Source organism: Dermacentor silvarum, chromosome 4, assembly GCF_013339745.2.
Source record: "Dermacentor silvarum isolate Dsil-2018 chromosome 4, BIME_Dsil_1.4, whole genome shotgun sequence".
NCBI classification, from domain to species: domain Eukaryota; kingdom Metazoa; phylum Arthropoda; class Arachnida; order Ixodida; family Ixodidae; genus Dermacentor; species Dermacentor silvarum.
In genome coordinates this window covers 227,602,093-227,629,253 of record NC_051157.2, presented here as the reverse complement: position 1 = coordinate 227,629,253, position 27,161 = coordinate 227,602,093, and the positions used below count along the sequence as shown (strand labels likewise).

The 27,161-nt window shown below is 49.5% G+C and overlaps 1 protein-coding gene across 3 annotated transcripts in view; it reads right to left on the bottom strand.

The window, feature by feature from the left end:
• Positions 1–27,161, bottom strand: part of LOC119451021 (RING finger protein 141-like) — a 155,080-nt gene that overhangs the window by 65,221 nt on the left and 62,698 nt on the right. For all 3 annotated transcript variants that reach the window (XM_037714456.2, XM_049666778.1, XM_049666777.1), the window contains one exon: positions 19,264–19,403. In XM_037714456.2, the coding sequence (XP_037570384.1) occupies positions 19,264–19,403 (140 nt within the window). The remainder of the gene's footprint in view (positions 1–19,263; positions 19,404–27,161) is intronic.

Genomic DNA, 27,161 nt, shown 5'->3' with positions numbered 1-27,161 from the left:
GTGCCCCGGTGCTGTGCGCGAGCATCGGCGAATTTTCCCGCACTGCGTACTTCCACATGCCGCTACTAGATGGCGAGAGCTGACGTAGCCAAACTAATTCTTCAACCATGAATCAGACTTTACAAGCTGGTCAGCGTTTAAGAGCCTTTTTGCCGAAGCGTTTGGTCGCCCAGCTGTGTGTAAGGTACGCGCTGAACAGCATCTATGCCAGCGCCCACAGCAGCCTGGAGAGACATACCCAAGCTACATCAAGGATGTTCTCAATTTGTGCAAGCGGGTAAATCCCAGCATGTCAGAGGATGACAGAATCAAGCATATCCTCAAGGGCATCGAGGACGGCACATTCCAGATGTTGCTGGCAAAAAAGCCCAACTAGCGTATCCGTCCTCGTTAACCTATGCCAGAGCTTTGACGAGCTGCACCGCCAACGTTCCATTGCCCGCCAGAACATTCAGCACGCTAATTGCATCTTCAGCATCGTGGTTTCTACTGACCTTTGACTCCAACGCTACAGCAAGCCATCCGGGCTCAGATATCTGAAGCGCTTCCTGCAGCTCCTACAACCCCCCACCCGATACTATGAGTGTGCCACTGTCCTGTACCGACTGTACCACTCACCCTACATCGCTGCCGCTCAGTTACACAGTCGTGGTTATATGGCCACCTGTGCAGACAGCTTCCTTTTCATCACCCATGTATCCAGCTTCATTTCCAGTTGCCCGACCGCCTCTGCAGTTTTTTCGTCCTACCAAGACGTGATGCACTCAAGACAACCGGCCCATCTGCTTCGCCTGCGTTATTGCTGGCAATGTGGCAAGCTTCTGTCGTCGCCGCACCCAAACTATGCATACCTCCTTTGAAACGGCCAGCTACGCCCCACAATACGGCGCCACGCCTCCATTTTCACCGAGACTTCTTGACACAGATCGCCGGTCAGAAACTCGGCGCTCCCCTTCCCCTCGTCGGCGTTCGAGTTCGCCTCTGCATCGTTGAGCTCCCGCTTAATAGGGAAACTGACTGGTGCAGTTGCTGAGGCAAGAACTGCAAATATGTCAACATTCTCAAGATCTCAATATTCTCCGCAAAATATTATTTTCGTTCTTGCAGAGGGAGTACCCGCAGTAGCGCTAGTCCATAACGGAGCCGCCGTTTTCGTCATTCACGAGAACCTTTGTTGCAAACTACAAAAAGTGACTACAGCTCCCTCTGGCTTGGTGCGCGCCGCTGCCAGCACACAGCAATTCACCCTTCAGATGTATGCACAGCCCATGTCATCATCAACGAAGTTCTGTACACAATAAAGTGTTTCGTACTACCATCGTGCTCTCACGACCTCATCCTTGGTTGGGATTTCCTGTCGAGTCATCATGCTGTCATTGAATGCTCGCGTGCAGAAGTGTTGCTTTTACGACTATGTGAATCACTGCTGACCGGCTCTCCTCACTTTGCTGACAAACTCATTGTTGATGCCGACACAACCATACCCCCCCCCCCGAGTCGTGGATGGCTGTTGTCCTGTCGTCTGCTGCCAAATCTGACGCCAGTGTAGTGTTATGCCGTTCTGTGTGTTTGCTCAGCGCAAGGGCATTGTTCTTTCGTTTGCCGAGCTCACTATAACATCTGGGTCAACTGTGATGCTGGTACCCAATCAGCCTACTGCGTGAAGACCCCCTAGGATACTTTCAGGCGGTCGACTATGTTGACAATCTCGATGTTTCTACCGACTCCCACTGTTGTTAAGTTGACACCATCGCTTCTGTCTCAGGCTCATCGCCTTTAGTGGGTTTTGACAACACCATCAAACCTGCTCTTTCCCCATCCCATCTGCGCCAACTTCTCGCTCTCCTTCACAAGTTTCTCTCTTCTTTCGACTGTCATCAAATATCATTGGGCCGTGCCGCTGGCGTTTCCCACCCCATGGACACCGGTTCCCACTGAATGAATACGTCGTCGCTTATGCTAGCCGTACTCTAAAGAAAGCAGAAATCAATTACTCAGTCACAGAAAAGGAATGCCTAGCGATCACCTGGGCACTAAGCAAATTTCACCCATACCTTTACGGCCGTTCTTTCGTCATAGTTACTGACCACCATGCCCGTTGTTGGCTTTCTTCCTTGAAAGACCCGTCGGGACGCTTGGGACGTTGAGCATTTCACTTGCAAGAGTACGACATTCGCGTCATGTACCGCTATGGTCGCAAGTACTCCAACGCTGATGTGCTTTCCCGCTCCCCACTGACGCCTGATTTGGTGTCTGTAAGATTCCTCATCTACCCTGTCACCATTGACCATCCCCGGCATGCTGACAGGACCTAACACTTGCAATGTTACTTGACTACCTTATCACTCCATCTGATGTCCGTTCGACATCAGGACTGCGTCGCCAAGCAACCCACTTTTCCGTGCGAGACAACATTCTATATCGCCGCAACTATATGCCCGACGGTCGGAAATGGCTCCTTGCTATACCTCGTCATATGCGCTCTGACATATGTGCGTCTTTTCACGCTGATCCCCTAAGGGCTCATGCCGGCGTCCTCAAAACTTACACAAGGTTGCGTCAGCGCTATTATTGGTGAGGCATGTACAACTTTGTGCAAAAGTACATTCAGTCTTGTACTACATGCCAACAAGGCAAGACACCTACACAGCGTTTCACAGGACCGTTGCAGCTGCTACCATGCCCGGCTCATCCGTTCGACCGCGTCGGCATCGACCTCTACGGCCCGCTTCCATGCAGCGGGTGTGGAAATCGGTTGATTATTGTCGGCGTAGATCACCTTACTCGCTACGCTGAGGCTGCAGCTCTGCCGGCAGCGACCGCCCGTGAAGTTGTTTTTTTTCATCCTTAGCAATTTTGTCGATATGGTACTACGACGCTGGGTATGCAGCCCATACCGGCGCCTTGGGATTCGCGGCTTTTCCGCGTACTCGCCGCTGCCCCGATACGGCCAGCGAGCCCAGGACATTCAGGAATACCTCTCTCAGCAGCACTTGCCACCACCTGTAAGGCGGCAGTCGCGATCGCCGTCTCCGAGACGATTTTCACCTCCGCCGCAGCGGTATTCTCCCGAGCAGTCGACCAGTCCCCGCCGGGAAAACTAACTGAGGCGATCTTTCGGGGCGAGGTCGCTTACAGTCGAAGCGCTGAAGACCTCTGACGGACGCAGTTACGGAAAGACACCGATCTGACATTGCCTGCAGCTGAACGGGACGACCGGCTTTCGCTCGATATACCAGTGACTATTGACGGTTATGTCGTTAGTGCTTTAGTGGACACCGGTGCAGACTACACGATACTAAGCGGGAAAATAGCAACGCAGCTGAAGAAAGTGATCATGCCCTGGCATAACTCACAGATTCGGATGGCTGGCGGCCACGTCGTTACTCCGCTGGGCGCCTGCATGACTAGAGTCGAGATTCAAGGATCTACATTCGTAGCAAGCTGCCTTGTCTTACATAAATGCTCCCGCGATGTTATTCTTGGGATTTATTTCCTGCAGGAGTACAGCGCTATCATCGATCTGCAAGAGCGTCGTATCACTTTCTCTGCTGAACGAGCAATCGCCGTGCAAGACGGCCAATGGCGCGATGACGTACTTCGTGTTTCGGCAGACAGTGTTTTAAAATTATGGGGTTTTACGTGCCAAAACCAGTTCTGATTATGAGGCACGCTGTAGTGGGGGACTCCGGAAATTTGGACCACCTGGGGTTCTTTAACGTGCACCTAAATCTAAGTACACGGGTGTATTCACATTTCGCCCCCATCGAAATGCAGCCGCCGTGGCCGGGGGCAGACTGTGTAACGCTTCCTCCACGAGCCAGTGTCCTCGTCGACGTTACATGCTGTGGCTTACGCGATGGCGAAGCGGTGGCTGAAAGTAACTTGGAACACCTATTGAAGCAAGGTGCTCGTGTGGCTCGAAGTGTTATACAGATTCGTGCTGGTCATTCGCAATTGCTTGTTACCAACTTTAGCTACGAGCACCGACACCTGTGCCGCGGCACTTCGTTAGCGTTTGCAGATGCAGTAGCAAACATTAACAACTGTTTCACGTCAGAAGTAGTGGAGACAGCAGACACGTCTCTGGACCATCTCGACATCAATTCTGAACTGTCCACCGATAGCCAGACAGCACTGCGCAAGCTCTTGCTTGAATTCAGGACTTGCTTCGCACATTTTTCCAAGGTACGCCAGACTTCCATCACTAAACACAGGATCATCACTGTCACAGTCTCAGGGTGGTAAACACAACGTAAGGAACGTTTGGGTTAGGAAAAGCCTTTATGGGGCATGAGCATAAGAAAAATACAAATATTAAGAAATCACGCATTATCAATCCAATAGCAAAACCCTAACATAAGACAAACTATATACAAAGCTGGTTAATTTAAACTATTGTTTTAAGTCCTCACACATGACGTATTATGCAGTTCAAAATATTTACATGAAGTCCGCCGATGTGGCCACGTCACGTTGTCGTCGCTGCTTCCGGCGACACGTCGTTGGGCCCGCTGATGCGTCGTAGGGTCGGCGTCGCTGATTCCGACGTTCGGGTCTCGGTTGAGATGGTCAGGAGGTCAGGATGGTGGGGTGACCTGTGCGCCTGGAGCGCCCGGTCAACTCCGCAAGCCTGCGGGTCGTAGCCGCAGGGAATCCGGGAAGCAGCGCCATGGGCCTGTAGCTGCGGCTTCCGATGGGGCGTTCTCTCAGCTCGCGGGTCGTGCCGCGGCAGCTGAAGCACAGCTTCCATTGGGTTGCCGCTGTCTCCGTGATCCACCCGTCCTGTTCGGCCTCCAGCTCCTTCTGCCCCTCGTCGTCCCAGAGCGTAGCTGGGCTGTTCTCTTTGGCTACGTGTCCCTTCTCCCATTGGCCACATAGCTGAGCTTCTTCTTTTGTTTTCATGTTGTATTCCTTTTATTCAGACGCTCTTCTTCTTTCTTTATTTCTGCCACCGACTCCACGTGTCTTCTCGTCTTCTGCTTTTTCTTCTTCTTTCTTTCTTCCTTTTGTGGTTCATGACAAAGACGCATGCCCGATACACCAGCAGCCTTACCGCGTGTCGGCAAAAGAACGTGAAGCCATATGTACGCAAGTCCGGGAGATGCGATGGCGTCATCGAACCTTCCAACAGCCCGTGGTCGTCTCCGGTCGTTCTTGTCAAAAAGAAAGACGGAACGCTACGCTTCTGTGTCGACTACCGCAAGCTCAACAACGTGACTAAAAAGGACGTGTACCCGCTAGATAGACTACGGCGTGCCCACTATTTTTCTTCTCTCGATTTAAAAAGCGGGTACTGGCAAATCGAGGTAGACGAACGCGACCGTGAGAAAACAGCCTTCGTGACTCCAGATGGGCTCTATGAATTTCGAGTGCTTCCTTTTGGCTTGTGTTCAGCCCCGGCTACTTTCCAGCGAATGATGGACACTGTCCTTTTTGGACTGAAGTGGCAGGCCTGTCTTGTGTACCTGGATGATGTGGTCATCTTCTCTGAAACGTTTGAGCAGCATCTTCACTGCCTACGGAGTGTGCTAGAAGCCATCCGATCGGCAGACCTCACACTTAAGCCCAAAAAGTGCCACTTTGGTTATGAAGAGCTCAAGTTCCTCGGGCATGCAGTAAGCACCAAAGGGGTTCGACCCGATCCAGACAAGCTTGCCGCTGCGGCCGCGTTTCCAGCAACTGTCGATAAGAAGACCGTCCGGCGCTTCCTGTGTTTGTGCGCCTACTATTGCCGGTTTATTAAAGGCTTCTCGAAGATAGTGGAACCCCTGACTCGCCTTACAAGGGACGATACGCCATTTGTGTGGCATAATGAGCAACAGGCGCTGCAACAGGCGGCTTTTGCTGAATTACGACAGCGCCTGCAGTCAGCACCCGCTCTTGCACATTTTGATGATGACGCTGATACTGACGTGCATACCGATGCCAGTAGCATTGGCCTTGGCGCAGTACTCATCCAGCTCCAAGATGGAGTGTAAAGAGTTATAGCGTATGCCAGCCGCTCCCTGTCCCGTGCCGAGGCGAATTATTCGACTACGGAGAAAGAGTGCCTCGCGGTCGTGTGGGCAATCATCCAAGTTTCGACCCTATCTCTATGGTCGTCCCTTCAAGGTAGTGACGGACCACCATGCCCTCTGTTGGTTGGCAAGCATGCGCGACCCTTCAGGACGACTGGCACGGTGGAGCTTGCGGCTACAGGAATTTGACATCACCATCATTTATAAGTCTGGCCGTAAGCATGAAGACGCTGACACACTGTCCCGCGCACCCATTGATCCTGCCAGTAAGGAAACAGAGGATGATGACAGCTTCCTGGGCACCATTAGTTCGTAAGACTTGAGCAGACAGCAGCGTGATGACGCTGAGATTCGACCGATCATCGATCATTTAGAGGGCCGCGACACAACCATACCACGCCATCTGTCCCGCTCGCTGACGTCCTTCTGTCTGTGAGACAACGTGCTGGATAAGAAGAATGCTCGTTCGACCAGCCGTGCTTACCTCCTGGTGGTTCCAAGGGACATGCGTGACGACGTCCTCTTCGCTTGCCATGACAAACCGACATCTGGTCATTTGGGCTTTTCATGAACACTCGCTAGAGTAAGCGAAATGTACTATTGACCGGGGCTTTTGGCAAGCGTCAAACAGTACGTTAAAGGCTGTCGTGAATGCCAGCATTCCGTTAAACCGGCTGGCTTACTCCAGCCAATTGAAGCACATCACGCGCCTTTCGACCAAGTCGGCGTGGACATTCTCGGACCGTTTCCTCTGTCTGCCGACGGCAACAAATGGGTGATCGTTGCGACGGATTATTTAACACGCTATGCTGAAACACAGGCGATCCCATGAGCCACGGCCTCAGAGGTAGCGCAATTCTTCATGCGCCACATCGTCTTGCGTCACGGTGCTCCCTCCACTGTAATAACGGACAGAGGGACAGCATTCACAGCGCAGCTTATGAACAAAGTTTTTGAATTAAGCAACACCAGGCATCGCAAGACGACCGCGTGCCATCCGCAGACCAACAGCCTTACAGAGCGACTGAATAAGACGGTCACAGACATGCTCGCAATGTACATCGACGTTCAACACAAAACATGGGATCGGATCTTGCCTTACGTGACCTTCGCGTATAACACCGCCGTGCAAGAGACGACGCGCTTCACGCCCTTTCGCCTTCTCTACGGTCGTGAAGTCCAGACGATGCTGGACGCTATACTGCCGTGTCAAGACGCTGATCTAATGACAACTGACGCCGAGGAATTTTCAGAGCGTGCTGAGGAAGCTCGGCAGCTGGCACGGCTCCATATCGGCCAGCAGCAGCAGGCAGACGCATGATGCTACAACATCCGCCACAGGGACGTGTCCTACAACCCCGGGGACCAAGTTTGGGTGTGGACCCCCGTTCACCGTCGTGGCCTCTGTGAAAAGCTGCTGAGCCGGTATTTCGGTCTGTATAAAATGCTCCACTGCGTCAGTGACGTAAACTACAAAGTTGTTCCGGACACAACATTGCAGACACGGAGTAGGACACAAAGACAACCGAGCTCAGACATAGTTCATGTTGTGCGCATGAAGCCGTACATTGCGCGTCTGTAACTTTTTTTTTTGTTTTCGTTTTTTTTTTCTCTTATTCCCTTCTTTGTTTCTACTTTTCATTTATCTTCGGGAGCTTGTTTCTTCGTTCATTGACTGTGTCTGCGTGACGTTTACTTTTTTATTGTGTACTTTCACTTTGCCTGCCTCCTTCTTCTTTGTCTTCTACGCCTATTTTTTTTTAGCATCGAGGCGATGCTTTTGTTCTGAAGGGGGGAAATTGCCACCTGTAGGCAGTGGGTCGAGGGCAAGAGAATAAAGAAGACCGCGCGCCCCTTTCCCTGCTCGAGCCAGCCCCGACGGTCGCGTCTTCCGAGAGCCAGCTGCTCTACGGGTTATTAAACCTTCAGGACTACTTCTCGAGGCTCGTGACAATATAGATAGACAAAACAATCGAGGAATTGAACAAAAGACTAACACATCTCGAAAATCATTATCAGGCATTGGTACCACTGCAGAAAGAAATTGAAATCATGCGCACTAGCACAGAGCGCACTGCCTCTCGAATTTCGGAGCTGGAAGCACATATTGATGACGCCGAAAACCGTTAGAGGCGAAATAACCTAATCTGCTATGGCATCCCTGACCCCTCCCCCTCAGAAACATTCGCAGGGTCAGAGCAGTTGGTCACAAACCTTTGCCGCGATAACTTACAGTTAACTTTGGAACCAAGGGATATAGAGCACGCGCATCGCCTCGGCCGTCAGCTGGTCGCTACCGGCCCATAATAATGAAGCTTGCTTTACACAAGGCCAAAACTGCAATACTGACAAATAGGTGGATGCTTAAAGGGACAAGTTATAGCATCGGTGAGGATTTCTCGCGCCCAGTCCAAAATGCTCGTAAACAACTGATTGCTTTTGCGAAAAGCAAGAACAAGCCATTTTCCGTCCGTCTCAAAACGTTGCACATGAACCAAAGGCGTTACATCTTTGACGACAGTACAAACAGCATCAAAGAATTATCGTAGCAACCAAAGCGCCAAGAAAAGAAAGAAAAGAACCGAGCATATGCTGTCTCTAGCGATGCACTTTCACTTTCTGCAATTTACACTAACATCCGCAGTTTTCTTCAAAAGCGTGAACGTATATCTAGCATTGTATTGTCCTCTAGGAGTAATCTACTAATACTTACCGAGACGTGGCACACCAATGACATAAGCTATACTGAAGTGCTATCAGACTTACCGAATTTTCATGTGTACCGCAATGACTGTGTATCTACGCGCGGTGGCGGTGTACTCATTGCATTCCACGAGCGATTGTCTTGTGCCGTCATCAATATTCAATCACAGCTGGAAATATTATGGGTGATTATCAATCCCTAGGCGTTTGTACCTAGGCGCTTGCTACTAGGCGTTTGTTACCGACCACCCCACACTACTTCCGAATTTTGCAGCCAGCTTAACCAAACTATGTGTCAGCTCATTGCTGCTCACCCAAATGCACACATACTTCTATTTGGCGACTTTAACTTCCCGCAAATAGAATGGCACACTCACAATTTGTGTTCATCGACAGGATTAACCTTAGCCAGAAATTTTTTCGATATCTGCCGCAATTTTAATATGACCCAGCTAGCTTTTGAAGCAACGCGTGTTTCACAGGATACATCCAATATCTTAGATCTAATACTAACCAACAACCCCGAAAGCCTATCATACATTCATTATCTCAACGAGCTCAGCGATTATAAAGTAATTCATGCCAGTTTTTCTTTTCGACCAACAAAGCGCAAAATGTACAAGAAAACGAAACAGCTCTGCGACAAAGGTGATTATGAAGCGATAAATGTAGGCCTTAGCACATTTTATCCCACATTTCAGACAACTTTTCACCCCCATAATGTTGATAGCAATTGGACACGCTTTAAAGGGCCCCTAAACCACCTCAGATATTTTTTGAACATTTCAAGTAAACACGCGCATCGAGTTCAGAATGCCGTCACGGTCAACAATACCAAACACTGCAGCGCTACGCGCCGCGGGCACACCACGAAATAAAAAAAAACAATGCCGTCCTCCTCTCGTGGCCTTTCCAGTATCCCCAGCGGTTGTCACGATGTCAGCAGGGTGAATCTGGTGATGTCAACAGCGGTGACGATGTTCATTGGTCAAACAAGAACCTACGACTTCCAGTTAGTCCGCTAGCAGGTACGCGCGCTCCCTGCACTTTCTCGCAGTGTTGCTCGCTTGTGCGCGCTTGCGAATTGGTAATTACAGCCCGCAACGCAAGTGCCAAATTGCTCGCGTTACAACACAGTCGTGCTTAGCGGTCTGATTAGCTGCGCAAACAGAGTGCAACAGTGTTGGACTTTCTAGACGAGTGCGCAACACAGGGTCTATAGCGGCACGCTTCGCCTGAACACGGGCCAGCACCGCAGCAACAGCGGGTAGCCGAGAAGCGCTGAGTCCACGTCCCCGTACCGGCACGGTAACTCACCACATGCCGTTTGCCATTCGCGGGCCGCCGTTCGACGGCGGTTTTCCTCGCAAAAGGCGAGATTTCCTTACCATAGAGAGGATGAGACTGGGACCCATTTGTGCGGTAGCCTCACCGCCATCGTCGCCGACAGGGGCGGATCCAGGTTTTTTCTGAGGGGGGGGTCAGCTTCTGTCAATGATGATGATGATGATAGTAGCCTTTCTTATTTACCGAAATTCACCGTTTCTGCTCACGATAAAACCGCGTTTTATAAGGCTAGAGCAACACTTGTAGCCCACCGTGATGGCTCAGACAGCGTTGCGCTGCTGAGCACGAGATCGCGGGATTCGTGGCGGCCGCATTTCGATGGAGGCGAAATGCAAAAATGCCTGTGTGCTTGCGTTGTAGTGCACGTTAAAGAACCCCAGATGGTCAAAATTAATCCGGAGCCTTCCGCTACGGCGTGCCTCATAATCAGAACTGGTTTTGGCACATAAAACCCCAGAAAGAGGAAGAAGACCTGTAGCGAAACCAGGTATCGGTTTCTCGAGCTTATAGGAAAAGGACGTTACCCAATACAGCCATGGGCTTGGCGGCTGCGCCTGATAATACCGGGTGTTCAAAACTAAGCTTTATGCTTTTCTTAAAATTAGGCACTGGGAGGCACACGAAGACCACCTGTGCAAATAAGTTATGTGGCCAGGGGGGCACAAAGTGAGATGATAATTATCGCTGTGAGCAGCCCAATTAACTAAAATTGAACAATTATTTTTTGTCGACTGCAGTAAGTGGGTATGTTTGTATTGAAAACTTAGAGGCAGTCGTGTTTATTACTGCACTCAATAAAAAGCTAATTATTCAATTTTAGTCAGTTCGGCTGCTGACAGCGATAATTATGATCTCACTTTGTGCCCCCCTTGGCCACATGACTTATTTGCGCAGGTGGTCTTCACGTGCCTCCCAGTGCCTAATTTTAAGAAAACCATAAAGCTTAATTTTGAACACCTGGTATATCTAGCCTGTAATGTTTCTTAAAATAAAATTTGGGATGACCTGTTGCAGGTTCGTTATAAATGCGTAAGCACGGGTCCGTCTTTGGAGTTCTGTTGGGACACCTTGTTTTCTTGAAGGAGATGCTATGTGTTCGGCTGAGACACCTTCGTTTGCTTTGGAGCTACAACGCGGCAACCACTACGCTGGTTGTTCACGATATGCGAATCACCGCGTATGAAGACTCACGACGCCACCTACAAGTGAAAGATGCGGCGTAGTAGCCGAGAGCGCGAGCCAGCGTCTTCATGTTTTGCTTCCCACGCGACGCCATCCTTTTACACAAGGCGCGCATCTGCTCCCGTTTCTCTAACCACGCGACGCCACCCTAGGCCCGCGCGCTGGCGTTGGCCGTCACGCTCCGCCACTTCGCAGCCGCTGCTCGAGGCTTCGCCCCGCTCCGCAAGAACGCCCACTCAGATAAACGGATCCGGCTGCTTTGAGCCTCCTATGCTTAATGTATGACAATAAAACTGCGAAGTTACAATAAAAAACTTGTAGCGTACTGCGCTCGTACTGGATATTGTCAACGTCTAACTGTGATCACAAGAGTGCTACAGTTAAAAAAAGTTGCCCATGCGTAGTTCTTAGTTTAGCTGTTAGTTGTTATTATTTATACAGGGTTTGTCCGAAAAGTAATGTCAGTAATGTCGATTAAAAAGAAACTATTGATCAGATTGGTACAACACAATAAAATGTTTCAAAATAGGCTCCTCCTGCGTCGTTACATGGCTGCTAGCGAGATTTCCAACCATCGAAGGCGTCATTGACGGTAGGCCTCCTTAGGAATGCCCTTTATAGCCTTGTTGCAAGCCTCTTCGACTTTGCCAACTGTCGCGAAATGTTGTCCTTTCATGGGAATTTTCAAACGCAGAAAGAAGAAGAAGCATGGGAGAGCCACGTCAGGACAGTAGGGCGGCTGGGGAACCATTGGCATCTTTCAATTGGCCAGGAAGCGGGTCACGAGGAAGGCGGTGCAGGCTGCATGGTGCAGTGTCATGGTGAAGTTTCGAATCACCCCCGATATCAGGCCAGGTGCGATGAATCCTTCGTTTCAGTCGCTTGAGCACTTTTGACCTTTGACTTGATAATTCTGGTCTTCTTGGGGCGAGGGGACGCCGAGCTGTGCCACTTGGCACTTAGCCTTTTTGTTTCGCGGTCGTATTCAAACACCCAACTTTTGTCACCTGTGATGACATTGTGCAAAACGTGGGGGTCACATTCGCACAAGTTCCAAACCTCCTGGCACGTTTCAACTCGGTTCGATTGTTGGTCGTCCATTAACATTTTGCGCGAGATCTTCGCGCACACTTTCGCATCTGAAAATTATTCGTCAAAATCTTGTGAACGGCACTTTTTGGAATGTTTACTGTCTGTGCCACTAAACGGACACTCAAACGAGGGTATGAGTACAAAAGATCTCTCGCGGGCGTCACGTTTTCGTCGGTGATGGTCGTTGATGGCGGTACAGAGCGGGCTTCATCGCTGACCTCTTCACAGCCTTCTAAAAAGACCGTGCCCCCGGTAAACTTGATGTTGTGACAAACAATTATCATCAAAAGCTGTCTTTATAATAGGAATAGTTTCCTCTGCAGACTTTGCCGAGTTTCACACAAAACTCGATGGCGGTCCTTTGTTCCAAGGAGCGCTATATTACGGCTTGCACGGTCAATGAAAATGAGTTGACGAAAAAATGCCAGGCCTGCGCGGCACACGCAGCACAGTCACAGCATAAGCTAGAGGAGCGTTACTGCCTAGTAATTTGAGTGAATGCGTCAGGAACGCGCTTGGGACGCCGTCGCGCGTGCAAGCCGACGCGTTCCATCGCCGATGGCTAGCGCCGTTCGGCCCAGCCAAGCGGCGGACAATGCAACTACGGCTGTCACATTCGCTCCCACTGCAACGCGCCCGACGCGGCCTGCTTGGGACTACGTCGCGCGTGCAAGCCGACGCGTTCCATCGCCGGCGGCATCATCGCGACCCGAAACGGCTATTGGAATGAGCCCATAACAGCTTACGCTGTAAAACCTTGTCCTTACTCTCCAGATGGTCGCAGACGACTGAGCGACCGCGCGTGCGTAAGCTAACTTCCCCCTACACCAATCGCAACTGGTCTTAGCGCGCTGGGACTTATAGTCGCTTCACAATATACTCACTGGCATTACTTTTCGGACAAACCCTGTATATGAACACTTCAGCAAGTGATCTCTTTCATCAAGCAGGTTGGTCGCGGAACCGATGACAGCCAATGAGGCAACCGATGACACCCCAAGGGGCAACTAAGTTGATCAGGCGCGAAGGCACTCGCGCGGACATCGGCGTGCTTGGCAAAAGGGAGTTAAGGGACGTCTCCTCGTTCATTCGACGGCACCGACGGGACGAGTAAGGCACCGCCGGCGCCAAGAGGTCGAGGTGTTCATGAGAAAAAATAACTACGGCAACTTCGCAACACCACACCCCGACGGAATACAACTAAGCTTGTGAGCGAGCTAGCTTTACTACCACATGGCTGATATCACTGGTACTCGCGAAAAATACTTTTGAAGAATGCTGGTGGCCACAGTTTTTCGCGACAGGGCCGTCCCCCTGTCAGCGAGGGGCCGATGCGGAAATCTGAGGGGGGGGTCAGGACATCCGGACATCCCCCCTGGATCCGCGCCTGGTCGCCGATCGCTCGATGGCGCCGATATCGTCGGTAGGCCTTTTCCGGCTCACTTCAAAGCTAAAACGGACGGCGCTTCGGAATGAATTACCAACACTCACAAGGTGCAATATTTTCTTACCGTTGTTATCGCTCTTCGCAATAATTGTACACGAAGAAGAAAAAACACTTATATTAGCGGCGCTATAGGCTGCAATACGAGCACAGCCAAGCCGGTCGTCTCCCGTCGGTAGCAGTGCACGGCAGCTGAGCTCGACAAGTATCGGAGCTCTCGAGTTCATATTTAATGTTTGACAGTGGATTTCTTTCTTCATAAAATGTACAATTTACGCATCACTTTATCTAGGGAAAATTATTTTGCTTGGTACAGAAGCTGCAGCCGATGTTTTCATCGCCGGTGGCGGAGGCACGCAGCTTCGCAGTCGTCGATTGGCCCGTTGATGGTGCTGCGGGCGGTGCGCCGGCCGAACTACCGTCTACTTTGGACACCTCTCGCGCGGCAGACGTTCTAGGGCATGGGAGGCCGGTTCGCCGTCGGTATATTTGCCGCTAGCATGGACGTGCCTTAACCGGAAGTGGGAGGTGTTTTGAGAAGCGCGTTGGCGATGACGTATGTCACGTGACATTTGGAGCAGCACTCGGCGAGGAGGAGAGACCAGCCGACAAGGAGAGCAGCGAAGGAAAGAGCGAAACGAGCCAGGGCCGTTTTTCGATCATCAAACGTGTGTAACTCCGCTATTACGGCACCATTTCGAAAAAATTATTGCGGCTACATGTTCGTTGTAGACTCGTGCACAACTGCAACACCACAACTAAATTTAGACTTCTAGGGTGGTTTAGGGGCCCCTTAAGAAAAAGCTGAATGAATTAACAGCGAAGTTTGTCCCTAAAGTAAGTTCCAGAGCCAGTCGTCACAAACCATGGTTTACAAAAACATTAAAACAGCTTGAAAATAAAAAGAAACGCCTATTCCGGATTGCAAAGCTTAGAGGTCAACCAAATGCATGGGAGAAATATTACGAAGCAGAAAGAAACTACCTTTCTGCTGGGCATCAAGCAAAGCACTCATTTTACCACTTAGAATTGCCCAAGCTACTAAAAACTAATCCCAAACAGTTTTGGAAAACACTAAAAGCCGACGAACCGCAAGAAATAATACTCACCAGTGATCTGGTGAGTATTATTAGTGACGTGGATTGCGCTAACTTGTTCGATTAGTGACCTGGATTGTGCTAACTTGTTCAACACCACGTTCGCTGCAGTTTTTACTGATGAACTGACCACACCCTCCCATTTACCTTTACTTGACTTTGATTGCGACATGTCAGCGATCACTTTCTGTGAAAATGGAATTTTATCGATATTAGAAAATATTAAATTGTCATCCTCAGCTGAAATGGACAAAATTAATTCTAAAATCTTGAAATACACCACAAAATGTCTCACTTTATCTCGCCCTAATTCTTTCGCAGTCACTTTCTTCACTAGTCATTCCAGATGGCTGGAGGACAGGGAAGGTCGTTCCGGTCTTCAAGTCCGGTAGCAGAAATTCCCCACTTAATTACCGCCCTATCTATCTAACAAGCGTCCCCTGTAAAGTCATGGAGCATGTGATCTACTCCCACATAATTAATTTTCTTGACAGCAATCATTTTTTTCATCCTTCATAACATAGCTTCCGCTAGGGGTCGTCATGTGAGACACAGCTTGCAGTTTTTCTACATGACATCCACACTAACCTGGATGGTAACGTACAGACTGATGCGATCTTTCTTGATTATGCAAAAGCGTTTGATAAAGTTCCTCACCAATGATTGCTTGCGAAGTTCTCCCAGCTAAATTTACATCCTAATGTCTTAGTATGGATTACGGAATTTCTTACTAATCGATTGCAATATGTTGTTATAAATAGCCACCTATCCACTCCGGTTTCAGTAACATCAGGCGTCCCCCAGAAATCGGTTCTTGGCCCACTCCTATGATTAATCTATATCAACGACTTACCTTTGCATGTATCCTGTAATATACGCATGTTCGCCGATGACTGTGTTATCTACCGCGCCGTACTAAACAATTCGGATCAGTTAACCCTACAGAGTGACCTTGCTAACATTTCAGAATGGTGTACCACTTGGTTAATGACATCAAGCGTTAACAAATGCAAAAGCTAGCATCTCGTTCACCCACAGCCATAATCATCGGAGGTTTGCATACACAATTAATAATTTGGCTCTAGAATCAACTAATACTTATAAATACCTCAGTGTCACTGTGTCAAACGATCTGATTTGGCATACACATGTGCATAACATTATTTCAGCTTCTAACAATACTTTAGGTTTTTTAAAACGTCATTTGTGTAACCTCCAAATCACGTAAGATTACTTGCTTACACATCACTTGTACGACCGAAACTTGATTACACCTCCGCAGTCTGGAATCCGCATCAAGCGTATCTCATCGATGCTCTTGAAGCTGTACAAAACCGCGCCGCTCGATTCATCCATTCTTCACATTCATATGACATCCCTGAAATTACTGTCTGGGCTTCCAGACCTCGCTTTACGTCGGCGCATCGCTTCTTTCTGTCTTTACCACAAATTCTTTTGCAGTCCTACCCTTCATCAAGCACCTTATATCACGCCCGCATCGTGCATATCATACCCGACCAGCCACTCGCAACAGGTTTCACGACCACATTCACGAACATCAGTATTTTAGCCTCGTTTTTTCTTCGCATGGCGGCAGACTGGAACGGCCTCCCTCCTGCCATTGTCGACATAATCTGCCCATCCGTATTTTTACAACAGGTCACTTACCATCTGCAACTACGCTGTACTTGAATTTTCATTATATATGTTGTTCGTATTTACATGCGTGCATGTATATGTGTGTACCTATGTAAGCGTTAATATGTGTGTGCATGTACTTGAATATGCATATGTATACATAGATGTGTGTGCATATGTTACTTGAACGAGTGTAAAGTCGAATCTTGTACCCACCCTTTATGAAGTCAGGGGTCTTTAAGGAAAATAAACTCAACTCTCCCTTCCCCCTTACCAATGTCGGCGAGAGAAAGAAGAATGAGACCAAGGCAGGGTACAAAGGCAGGCGGCGGGGCAAAGCAGCTCCTGGTTGTTTTTTTGTTGCTGTTCAAGACAATGCAACAAAGGCATTCCAAGCGGCGTGCGTGGCAAGAAGACTGGTGTAACAAAGCGGCTAGAGTCCCCCCCACCCCACCCCTTCCCGATTAATTTGCATTCTTCTTCCTTTTGGCAGATACACTTGTGATGATCCTAGACGAACAGACAGCGAAGAGTATTGAAAACAGTGAAGCACCAAGGGATTCTCAAAATCTCAAGACCGTGTATTATCAAGGACCCCGAGGAAACACAGAAGAGGCGTCGATTGCTAATATTCTTCAATATCATCCCAGGAGAGATGATAATGGAAGCCCGGGAGGATGTAGTGATCCTAGACGAACAGACAACGAAGAGGACAAAGATGTGGAAGAAGAAGACAAGGAAGACATGGAGCACCGTAATTGCAGCTGACTAGTATAATTAAAGTCTTGAAGGCTTTTACCGTGTGTTGGAACTTTAAAACACTCAGTAGCCAAATTTAATTGTTATAACCGATAAAGTGGGATGGAAGCATTGTAGTAAAACCACCGTGTCCAGACCACTACTCAATTAATAAGTAGAACCAGGAATTGAACCTTTTTGGCGAACGTCTGCCGAGTAAAGAGTAGGGTACAGTTCTTAACCCTTTGCAGTCCGAAACTTTTACCCACTTTCCGGCTGTCCCAGTCCGAAACTATTTTGCCAGTTTATAGCGCCGCGATGAAAACCACAAACTGTGGACGAAAAACTCATAGGATATTTACTTTTTCTTTTGCATTCTGCAGGCAACTCCTCTACCGATATTTGAGCAGTGTGTGATACCGCTCGAAGCATTTTTCTGGGTGCTCTTGGTGTTCCGATTAGAGCATCCACACAGAGGGTGATGGCCACAGCCACAATCAATACCTTTGAAGAATTAACCGAAGCACATCTATCATCGCAATATCACAGACTCTCCACCACTGCAGCTGGGCGTGAGATCCTGAGACAACTTCACTACGCCCCACCACTCAACGAGAACAAGCGACATCAACTTCCTCCGAACATACACGGCCAATACCACATCCAACCCCTACCCAGAAACATGCATCCCGAATTTCACATCGAACGCCGGAAACTTCGAGCCAAGGCGCTACAACGCAGCTATGGACAGGCGGAAGGAGTTTACTACGTGGACGCCGCAGCCTATAAAACTAAACATCGTTATGCTTTAGCGGTCGTAGACAAGCAGGGCAACACTGTTCGTTCAGCATCAGTCAGGACCACCTCAGCGGGCGACGCAGAAGAGGCCGCCATTGCACTCGCATCGGGGCTACCTGATTGCGAGTGCCATTAATTAGTAGCGAGGAGCTGTGGGAGACTGCCCTGCGCAGCTCCGATCCCACCCTGCAGGACCGAGTCCTGAGGTGGGCTGAGGAGGTAGCGGAAGCCTACCACGACTGGTAGGCGGACGTGTGGCAGCACAAGGTGCTAAGACTGGAGCACACAGGCCTCCCTCTCTCCCCCTCGGCCCCTCCCCTTTCTTAAAAAGGGAAATAAAAGTTCATTCATTCATTCTGGGTGCGGGCCACGGTTGTTACTGCAGGTTTTGCAGAAAAACACAGTTTCCCTCCTGCTTCCGTTTGTTTTTTGATCGCTACAAGCGGCACAGTCCTTGCTGCTTCGGCCTGGGAGCTTGTAGATGAAATGGCTCCTCCCATCTAGCCTTTCCTCGCACTCCTTTCGCGCAGATGGGCCCCGTTTTTTGGCTCTAGCCCTCACGTCACCCACCAGTTGTTGGAAGAGGTTGCGGCGGTACTGCGGGTGTTGCTGTTCTTTCTCAGCATGATTCTGCAGCTGTAAATAAAGCTATTGACAATAGAAACCCCTAGAATCTTTCACTAAATGCACCACCGTAAAACACACGCGATGAAAAAGTGGTCATGCTGCTCAGCGAACCGCGTGAACGTGCTGTTTCGCGCACAAGTGAGAACGCTCAGGTATCCAGAAGCCATGCTGAACATTGTGCTGCACCCTAGTGCAAAGAGAAGTAAACTTCAACAAACAAAGTTTATTTATCCCTCAAGAGATGGCGCATCGTGTATACAAAGAATGCGCGCGAATCGCAGTGAGAAAAACCGCAAAATTGTAACCCCCGAACCCCCCTGCCCGACAGCGGACCGCTACGGCCGTGTTGCATTGTCGGGCCCTGCCTGACACCGGACGGCAAAGGGTTAATATACTATTGTCCTTACGTTATTGCAGCAAAGCAGCTAATGCGTACTAAGGTGGTTCAACTCTATAGCGAAATACCTGAAAAGTGCCTCACGTGACATAGACAAATGCAGTGCGAGGGATCAGTACAATTTATTTTTCTTTCTACCCTCTCCCACCCAAAAAAAGACGGGCAGAAAGAATAACCCACCCAGTGAACAAGGTGGAGGCACACATGTTGCCCTGAAGGGCAGCTCCACCAGAGGCCGCAGCCGAATAGTAGGCCTTGATGGTGTGGTACGTGTGCAAGAACTGCCGCAAGGTCAGCAGCCGAGCTTCACCCGAGCCAACCTGCATATCGGTACACATGGCAGACAACTTCTCCATTTAGGAAAAAATGCTTGTGCTTTATTTCAAGGCTGACTGCCGAGAGTTCCTAACTTAGCAGATAGGAACCATGGGCGAGTCAGTGCACTTGCCTCTCTACTTGAACCACGTACGAAACAGACTAAGGATGGACGACACAACATGAGCGCTCAAGTTTATTATTAATAAGACGGCAATAAATGGAAAAACACACATGTGCAAACCAATGAGACTGCATCATATCAGAGGCAGACCTGATCAATAAAAGTGGTGACAAGTGCATAAGTGAGGTGTCACTAGTGCTACACAACAAAGAAATAAACTGCCTGGGTGCGTATAATTATTGAATCTCGAATTAGTGGGTCTTCATCATGTTTTGCATTTTTTTCGGGGTATGGCACTTTAGTCTAATTGGATTGCACATGCATCAGTTTTTTTACATTTATATTTGATTTATTAACAATAAACTTCCAGTCACGGGTCAGCACTCGTGTTGTGTTGGCCTTCCTTAGTCTCTAGTCTGTGTCTTAGATGCTTCAAGTGAAGATTTTAGCAGAGAGGGGCACCTTGACCTAGCTTTCAACAATCATAAACAGCAAAGTCCACTTTGGCGAATGACAAACTCAGCCCCACTGTTCATTAACTTATGGCGCTCAAAGTAATGGACAAGTGCAGCACTCGAACGAGGAGCATCACAATCAACCAGCAGGGACTGCTGTTCACTCTCCTCCACATAGTGCCAGGCCACGCTCATGCCAGCCCCAACAAGGCAGCATTTATACAAAACAATTAGAAAATAAGGGGCTCCCAACTCAAGTAAAAAAAGGGAAAAGAGTAAGAAAATGTATTTATCAAGAAAAAGTAAATCACACAAAATGCATTATTATATGTTGTTAACAGTGAGAGACACACACTACCATTCCAAATGAAACGGTTCGGATAAATTTTGTAGACGTGTAGGGTACAGCTACAGTAAAACATTCACGTCACAATTTAAGTGAAGGGTCTCAAATTAAGAGAGCTACGGACGATTACAAGTTACCCTCCTCTCTAGCCATGCATTTCCTCCCCAACTCGTTCGCCGAGTGATCGGGGCTAAGTTCCGCCTTCGCTGGCTCTACGTCATGTTGTGACGTGGTCTATTTCCGGTTGTCTTGGAGCCAGCGCGCGAAGGCTCTCCAACCTCTTCGCTAGCCGCCCGACCGTCAATCCCCAGCGACAGCAATCAAGCAGTGTGCACTGCGAGCGTTCCGTCGCAGCGCCGAGCGTGTCCGGTATTTCAGTAACCACAGGCGAGCTGGGTGTTCTGACGGATAGGCAGAGGCGTAAACTAAAGCCCCTCCATACTGCTGTGATGAAGGAGCTTCGTAGACGTGAGCGGCTTGATCGGCATGCACAGTCCAGCCATCTGGTAGCACAGAGCTTCACCAGTGAAATACAGAGCTAATATTCCTGTAACCAAGTGTAAAACATTTTAAACATGTAAAAAGACAACGTGTTCAAGATTATGCTCCAGCCGAAAATTTGAGCCAGTAGCAAAGTAGAAAATACTTGGTTACTGCTGTGTGTTTGGTTGAGCTTTCTGCTGCCAGGTGGCTGCACCGTGCAAGCAGTTCACGTTTGCGCCTTCGTTCATCTCGTAAAACATGGTAAAACGACCAGTACACTTGCGCTTGCGTTTACCTTAATACTGGACAAGCTAAACTCTATTGTGGCAATCCTTCAATGTCATGTAGATGCCACAAACGCGTAGATGCTGACGCCGTTTGGATACCGTCAGTCCGATGCGCTGCAGCCACTCCGCTCGTCTGCTGCCTTGCAGCGGGGCACGATGTCGCAGCTTGACATGTCGCCGATCGCTATGTTCGCAGCCCACAACGCAATAAGGGCGAACCATGGTGCTTGCGAAAAGAAAGAACGACACCAACACTGACCGCGCAGCTCTCGTCAACACGGAGCACATTTTAACACAAGCAGACGACACTTGCTGGGGCCAGAAGTGCTTTTAGTATAGCGATACATGTCCTTGTGCATTCTCTTTCTGTTACTTTCTTTTTACAGAAACAAACTAACATCTAAACTATTACGAACAACATTTGTTCACCATAATGTTGGAAAAATTATCGATGACGCGCCCTGGGCAGTCATTTGGAGAGCTGGCCCTACTGACGTGATATGGTCAAATCGCGTCACTTGGTCACAAAACTGAGCCGATTGGTGTGCTACAATCGGTAGCGATGCACCTTTTTAAAACCGTATAATAAATTACACGCTTTACGTGGAGCGCTTAGATGCGTCAATTAATGATCAGAAGGACCTACTCTAACGACTCAGTATGTTTGTACAAAATCGTCAAAATCGTTTCAGGGTCCCTTTATGAGGGAATGCACTGCTAAAATCGCAACTTTTGCCAGAAAACAAATTTTCTAGTTCTGCACCAACTTTGGCTATTATGAGCACGATAAAAAATAAGAAAATGAGCTTTCTTTACATGGCAGTAGCACGCCTTTTTCAACATGTGGCCGCAGAGGATCAGAGTAAATTCACGCTTCTTACTGATGCTGCTCAGGGAAAGAACATATGCGGGGAAAATAATATTAAACAAAGGCACATTTTCGGACACAGAGAGTGCCCGCGAAACTGAAGCTAGGATCAGTGGAAATGCAACTTGTGACATCGCATTTCTCCCAGCCGCAGTGCTTTTGTGCCCAAGCTTATTTTAGTTATTGTCAGCGCTGGCCATCTTCGTATTCATCCGGATTTTTGTGCTAGATCATTGTGATAGGCAGGGCGCAGTGGTGGACTATGCCCGCCACGAAATCTTCGACGGGGAAAAGCTTTGTATATAAAAGCAACTGCTGTTCCCATTCCTGATTCCCATACGCGGCTGCTATATTGGCCAATAGCTGGCATCAATCAAGAAGGGTATTTGGATGAGTGCACTTCTTCCTGCTGTTACTGTGTACATTTATTGACGCAGTTTAAAAAACAGGCTGAAGTGAAAACCAGCTTGTTTACATTACATACTTCTGAAAGAAGCAGACTGTCGTCTGCTCCCGCTCGGCCACAGCCGACCGCTTATCGCTGCTTATCGGTGTCGTAGCCGTTGGGTCCCGCTAATTTCGACTAGCTTTGAACTCGCAACTAGCCTCCAAGCACAACACCAAGGTCAGACCACAGCACGTTTGCCAGCACGTGCTCACTCCTGGCCACTCCTGGTTAGACACCTTGGCAGCCTTATTGATAGTGCTTCAAAATGCGCAATTTGGATGTGGCTATACTATCTGTCGGTAAAGCTGGTGAAGGACAAAGCCGATCTGCACCACAGTCAGACTGGAGCATGTGAGCATGAGCAGGCACTCGGGCCCTGTCTTGCACAAAGCGAACGCTGCACATATGCACCACAGTTGCATGTAGTTGCGGTCTGCTATGTAGCATAGATACCGCGGTCGCCACAGGGTGCCGTGACGAGTCCACTGGCTGAGCGCACTGTGCCTTGCTGAGCACAACCACGTTTGGCTTAAATTTGGCGCATAGTAGGTGCCAAAATCGAAAGTAGTGGCGTCTACGTTAACATCCAAAACCAAACTCAAATTGCGTGCCACGATGACGTTCAGTAGGCAGAGCATTGTGGGCACGCCCCGCTCCGCCGTAGCCTTCACAGAGCAAGGCTTTGAAGAAGGAGCGGAAGCATTGCGAAGGGCGTGTTTGATTGCCAGTAACTCTACATCTGCTGAACGCACTGAAGGAATTTTTGTAGCAGAGCATTTCTGGAATGTCCTATTTTAACTTCAAATACATTTTTCCACTTTGATAAAAAAATAGTTCAGGGCCCCTTAAGAAAAATCGAAACTGCAATGACAAAAACTGTTTGTAAGTTTGTTTTTGAACCTAAAATTAGTAAGGAACAAGACAATGGATGTCTTGAGTTTCTAAATTGCTTCTATGAAGAAAACATTATGCAAATTCCACACATTGTGGGAATCGAAGTTATGCGAAGCATTTTGTAGGCTATGCAGCGGCGTGCCTCGATGAATTCGAGAAGGCACTCATTTCAGACATGCTGAGGGTCAGAAAGAATGTGGTCTTACCTAGCTGCTGATCATTGCAAACACGTTCCCCTTCTTCTGCACCAAGTGGTACATTATCAGTAAATCATTGGGGAATGCAATGTCCAAGTTGATGCATTTCTCGATGAAGATGCAGTCTTTCACAAGCTTTTTAGTGAGTGTCAGGAGCCAGTTGGTGTGCACAGGGTGGGAAACTTGCTTTTGAATCACTGTTCATGCTGAAGCAACCACCATCCGGTGTTCGGCGACACGCCCGGATCTTCCTACGCGCCCCATCTGGCTCGGCGCAGGTAGTACGTGGGAATCAGAGGCGAGAGTCGGATGATGGAGCTCGAATAATGACAATGCCACGACCACGCTGGGCATGAGAATATACCCAGCAGCTCAAGTTGGCAGGCACCACAAGCCCCGCCAGCGTAGGATGGATGGACATGAGCATGTACCCAGCAGCTCAAGTGACACACCGGCGGAAGGATAGATGGATGGATGGATAGACTCACTGCCCGAAGTTCACAAAGAATGTTTCGCATTAAATATTGTTACGTTGTGGAAGTCACATATACAGGTGTATTTACAATATTTACAAGTGAGGCATTGATACATAAACAGGATGTCTGGCGAGACCGATTGTACCTCTACACGTCAAATCGTCTTCATCTGACTTGCACCACTCTTGCGCAACAAGGGGGGTTATGTTAAGACTCTGCTCACAGTTCCCTTGGGCGTCCTGTCACATCACAAATAGCTCTTGTGGGGTCTCAGACGGGCTGTTGGGACAAAGGAACGACAACACAGTGGTGCAAACGAGCAAAGGGGCATTTATTGCGCCTTTCATACACCAATGCACACTAGCCGAATTACAACCAATAGAACATTCACATGGGCGCGCGACAAATCAAGGAAGTCCGACACACCGCGACCCGACAGCGAGCGAATATGTTCGCCCCATGCTGCGACACCATTGCCTAGTTGTTCACGTGTACGGTCACGCGAACGGTGGCGCGTTCGAACGATCCATGTTCGTCCATACCGGTGTCCTGCTGTTAGCCTCGCGAGACGGGCCGGCGCACGCGCGAAGCGTTTGTGCGTGTTGGTCGTCGATCCCAAGCCAAAAGGAAGCGCCTTTGACCTTTTTGCGCCCACCTAACCCCCCACCGTCAGGTGGCGTTAGCAGCGCGACACTAGCGCCATCTCTCGTAATACGCTGCAACTGCGCCACCGTAAAGCTACGCGGCGAAGCCGGATTACAGGAGCCATGCGGGGAAAACAACATCAGGGGACGCGTGAGAGTCGCGCATCCCCATATCCCCCCAACCTTAAATTACTACACATACTCCGGCGAAACATGTCACAAGGTCTATCAACGCGCGTCGCGAACAAGAGTAAGTACATGCGACAGCGGCCGCGCCGAGGAAATGTCCAGGCGTTATCCACAACATGCGAGCCGATATTGTCTCCGGGGTTCACCGCTGGCGTCCGTTGGTCACAGCACCACCTCTGCAGATTCGATGACACGACTCCAGCCCAGGACTCCAGAAACAGCAATGCAGAAGTCGGCACGAGCAAGCATCGCTCGCGCCAACGCACCATGCCGGCAAGAGCTGCTGGTGACTGTCGGCTCTCTTCCCAGTCACCGAGGGTAGCGAGCCGGACACAGGCGGCCGCCGAAATCGCTGTGCCGAACTGGCCACAGGCATCTGCATCGCCTGGGGTAGCCCAATTGTAGTCCGGGGCAGCAGCGCTGATGATGTGCAGGTGACAGCAAACCATGGGTGACTCCGCTCACACTGTGTACGCTCAACGCACTCGACAAACACTACTTTTAAAGAATTGCAAGAGAGAGCAATTCGGCATACGCATCGCCCACGTGGTACGATGTTCAATTCGGCTAGCAAAATTTCGGGTGGCATTTCAGATGCTAATTTCACGTGAACAAAGCTTACTTTCTTGAGTCAAACGACTAATTTCAATTCGTGCGAGGCGGACTAATGAGGGAAGCAATGTGCGACACCTCAACACCACGGTCCACCAGGTTGTGTCCCTCAACGTGCGACAGGCAACTTTGTAAAGCCTTATGCCTAATGCGTCGTTACTTTGACAACAACAGGCATCCAAAAAAAAGAAACATCACCCTAAATGGGCACAACAGGCAGCCGCGAGGAGACGTTAGCTCTGTGAGGTGGTCCTACCCCGCTCAGTGCACACAGCATCCGAGTTGACGGCGCCCACCGTCCCAGATGGTGTCGGAGCACCTGGTGCCAGGCCACAATACCAGTCAGCCCGTAGCGGCACCCGTGGCCCGCGGCCACCTGGCTCCCTGAGCCGCAACATCCGAAGTCAAAGATATAGAAGAAGCTATTTACATAAGAAATTCGGGCCACCCACGAGGCTTCCGTACTCACTCGCTTCAGGCTTGCCAATGCTCCGCGGGCGCTAGGCCTCGCTCTCCCAGGATGCAGACCACGTGGCTCTCGTACCGACGAGTGTACTTCAAAACACTCGCGAAAAGGCTTAGCATGTTGAAATGTTCAAACACGCTACAGCAACCGTCGCCTCGCTCAAGAAAGCACGCCGCCGACACTAGTGATCAAAATCCACGCTAGGACTACGCTTCGGTTGAAACAAAGACTGTCTCGAACTGAGCAAAACTGTTAAAATTATCGTCCGATGCCGAAAGAAGTCCACGTTGGGCATCCAGAGGTGGGGTCTCAGACGGGCTCTTGGGACAAAGGAACAACAACACAGTGGTGCAAACAAGCAAAGGGGCATTTATTGTGCCTTTCATACACCAATGCACACTAGCCGAATTACAACCAATAGAGCATTCACATGGGCGCGCGACAAATCAAGGAAGTTGTCATGAGCCAATAAAGGGAGAAAGAAAGAAGAAAAAGCAAAAGATAAAAAGAGAACAAGAAGATATGAGGAGTCGGTGGCAGAAATAAAGAAGAAAGAAGTTATAAAATAAGAGCGTCCGAATAAAAAGAATGCATTATGAAAGCAGAATAAGCGCAAAAGTGCACGCGCAGCTACGTGGCCAACGGGAAAAGAGACACGTAGCCGAAGAGAGCAGCCCAGCTACGCTCTGGGACGACGAGGGGCAGAAGGAGCTGGAGGCCGAACAGGACGGGTGGATCGCGGAGACGGCGGCAACCCAATGGAAGCTGTTCTTCAGCTGCCGCGGCCACGACCCGCGAGCTGAGCGAACGCCCCACCGGAAGCCGCAGTTACAGGCTGACGGCGCCGCATTCCCTGCGGCTACGATCCGCAGGCTAGCGGAGTTGATTGGGCAATCCAGGCGCCTCGGTCACCCCACCATCCTGACCCACGAACCAGGCCAACCGTGGACCGAACGTCGGACACAGCGACGTCGAGTCTACGACGCAACGGCGGGCCCAACGACGTGTCGTCGTAAGCCGCGACGACGAGGTGACGTGGCCACGTCGAGGGACTTCATGTAAATATTTTGGACTTATGAATTTTAATATCTGAGGACTTTGGGGAACTTCTAGACTTAACTCGTGCTCTAAATTGTTTGTTTTGTGCTGTTGTCTTTGCCGTTTGTTTTTACGATTATAAATGTTTGCCTTAAACGAGCGACTTGTCCCTGTCCGTCTTTAGTCTACCAAAATCCGTGACAATTTGGCGAGCCTGCCAGGATATTCCACCATTT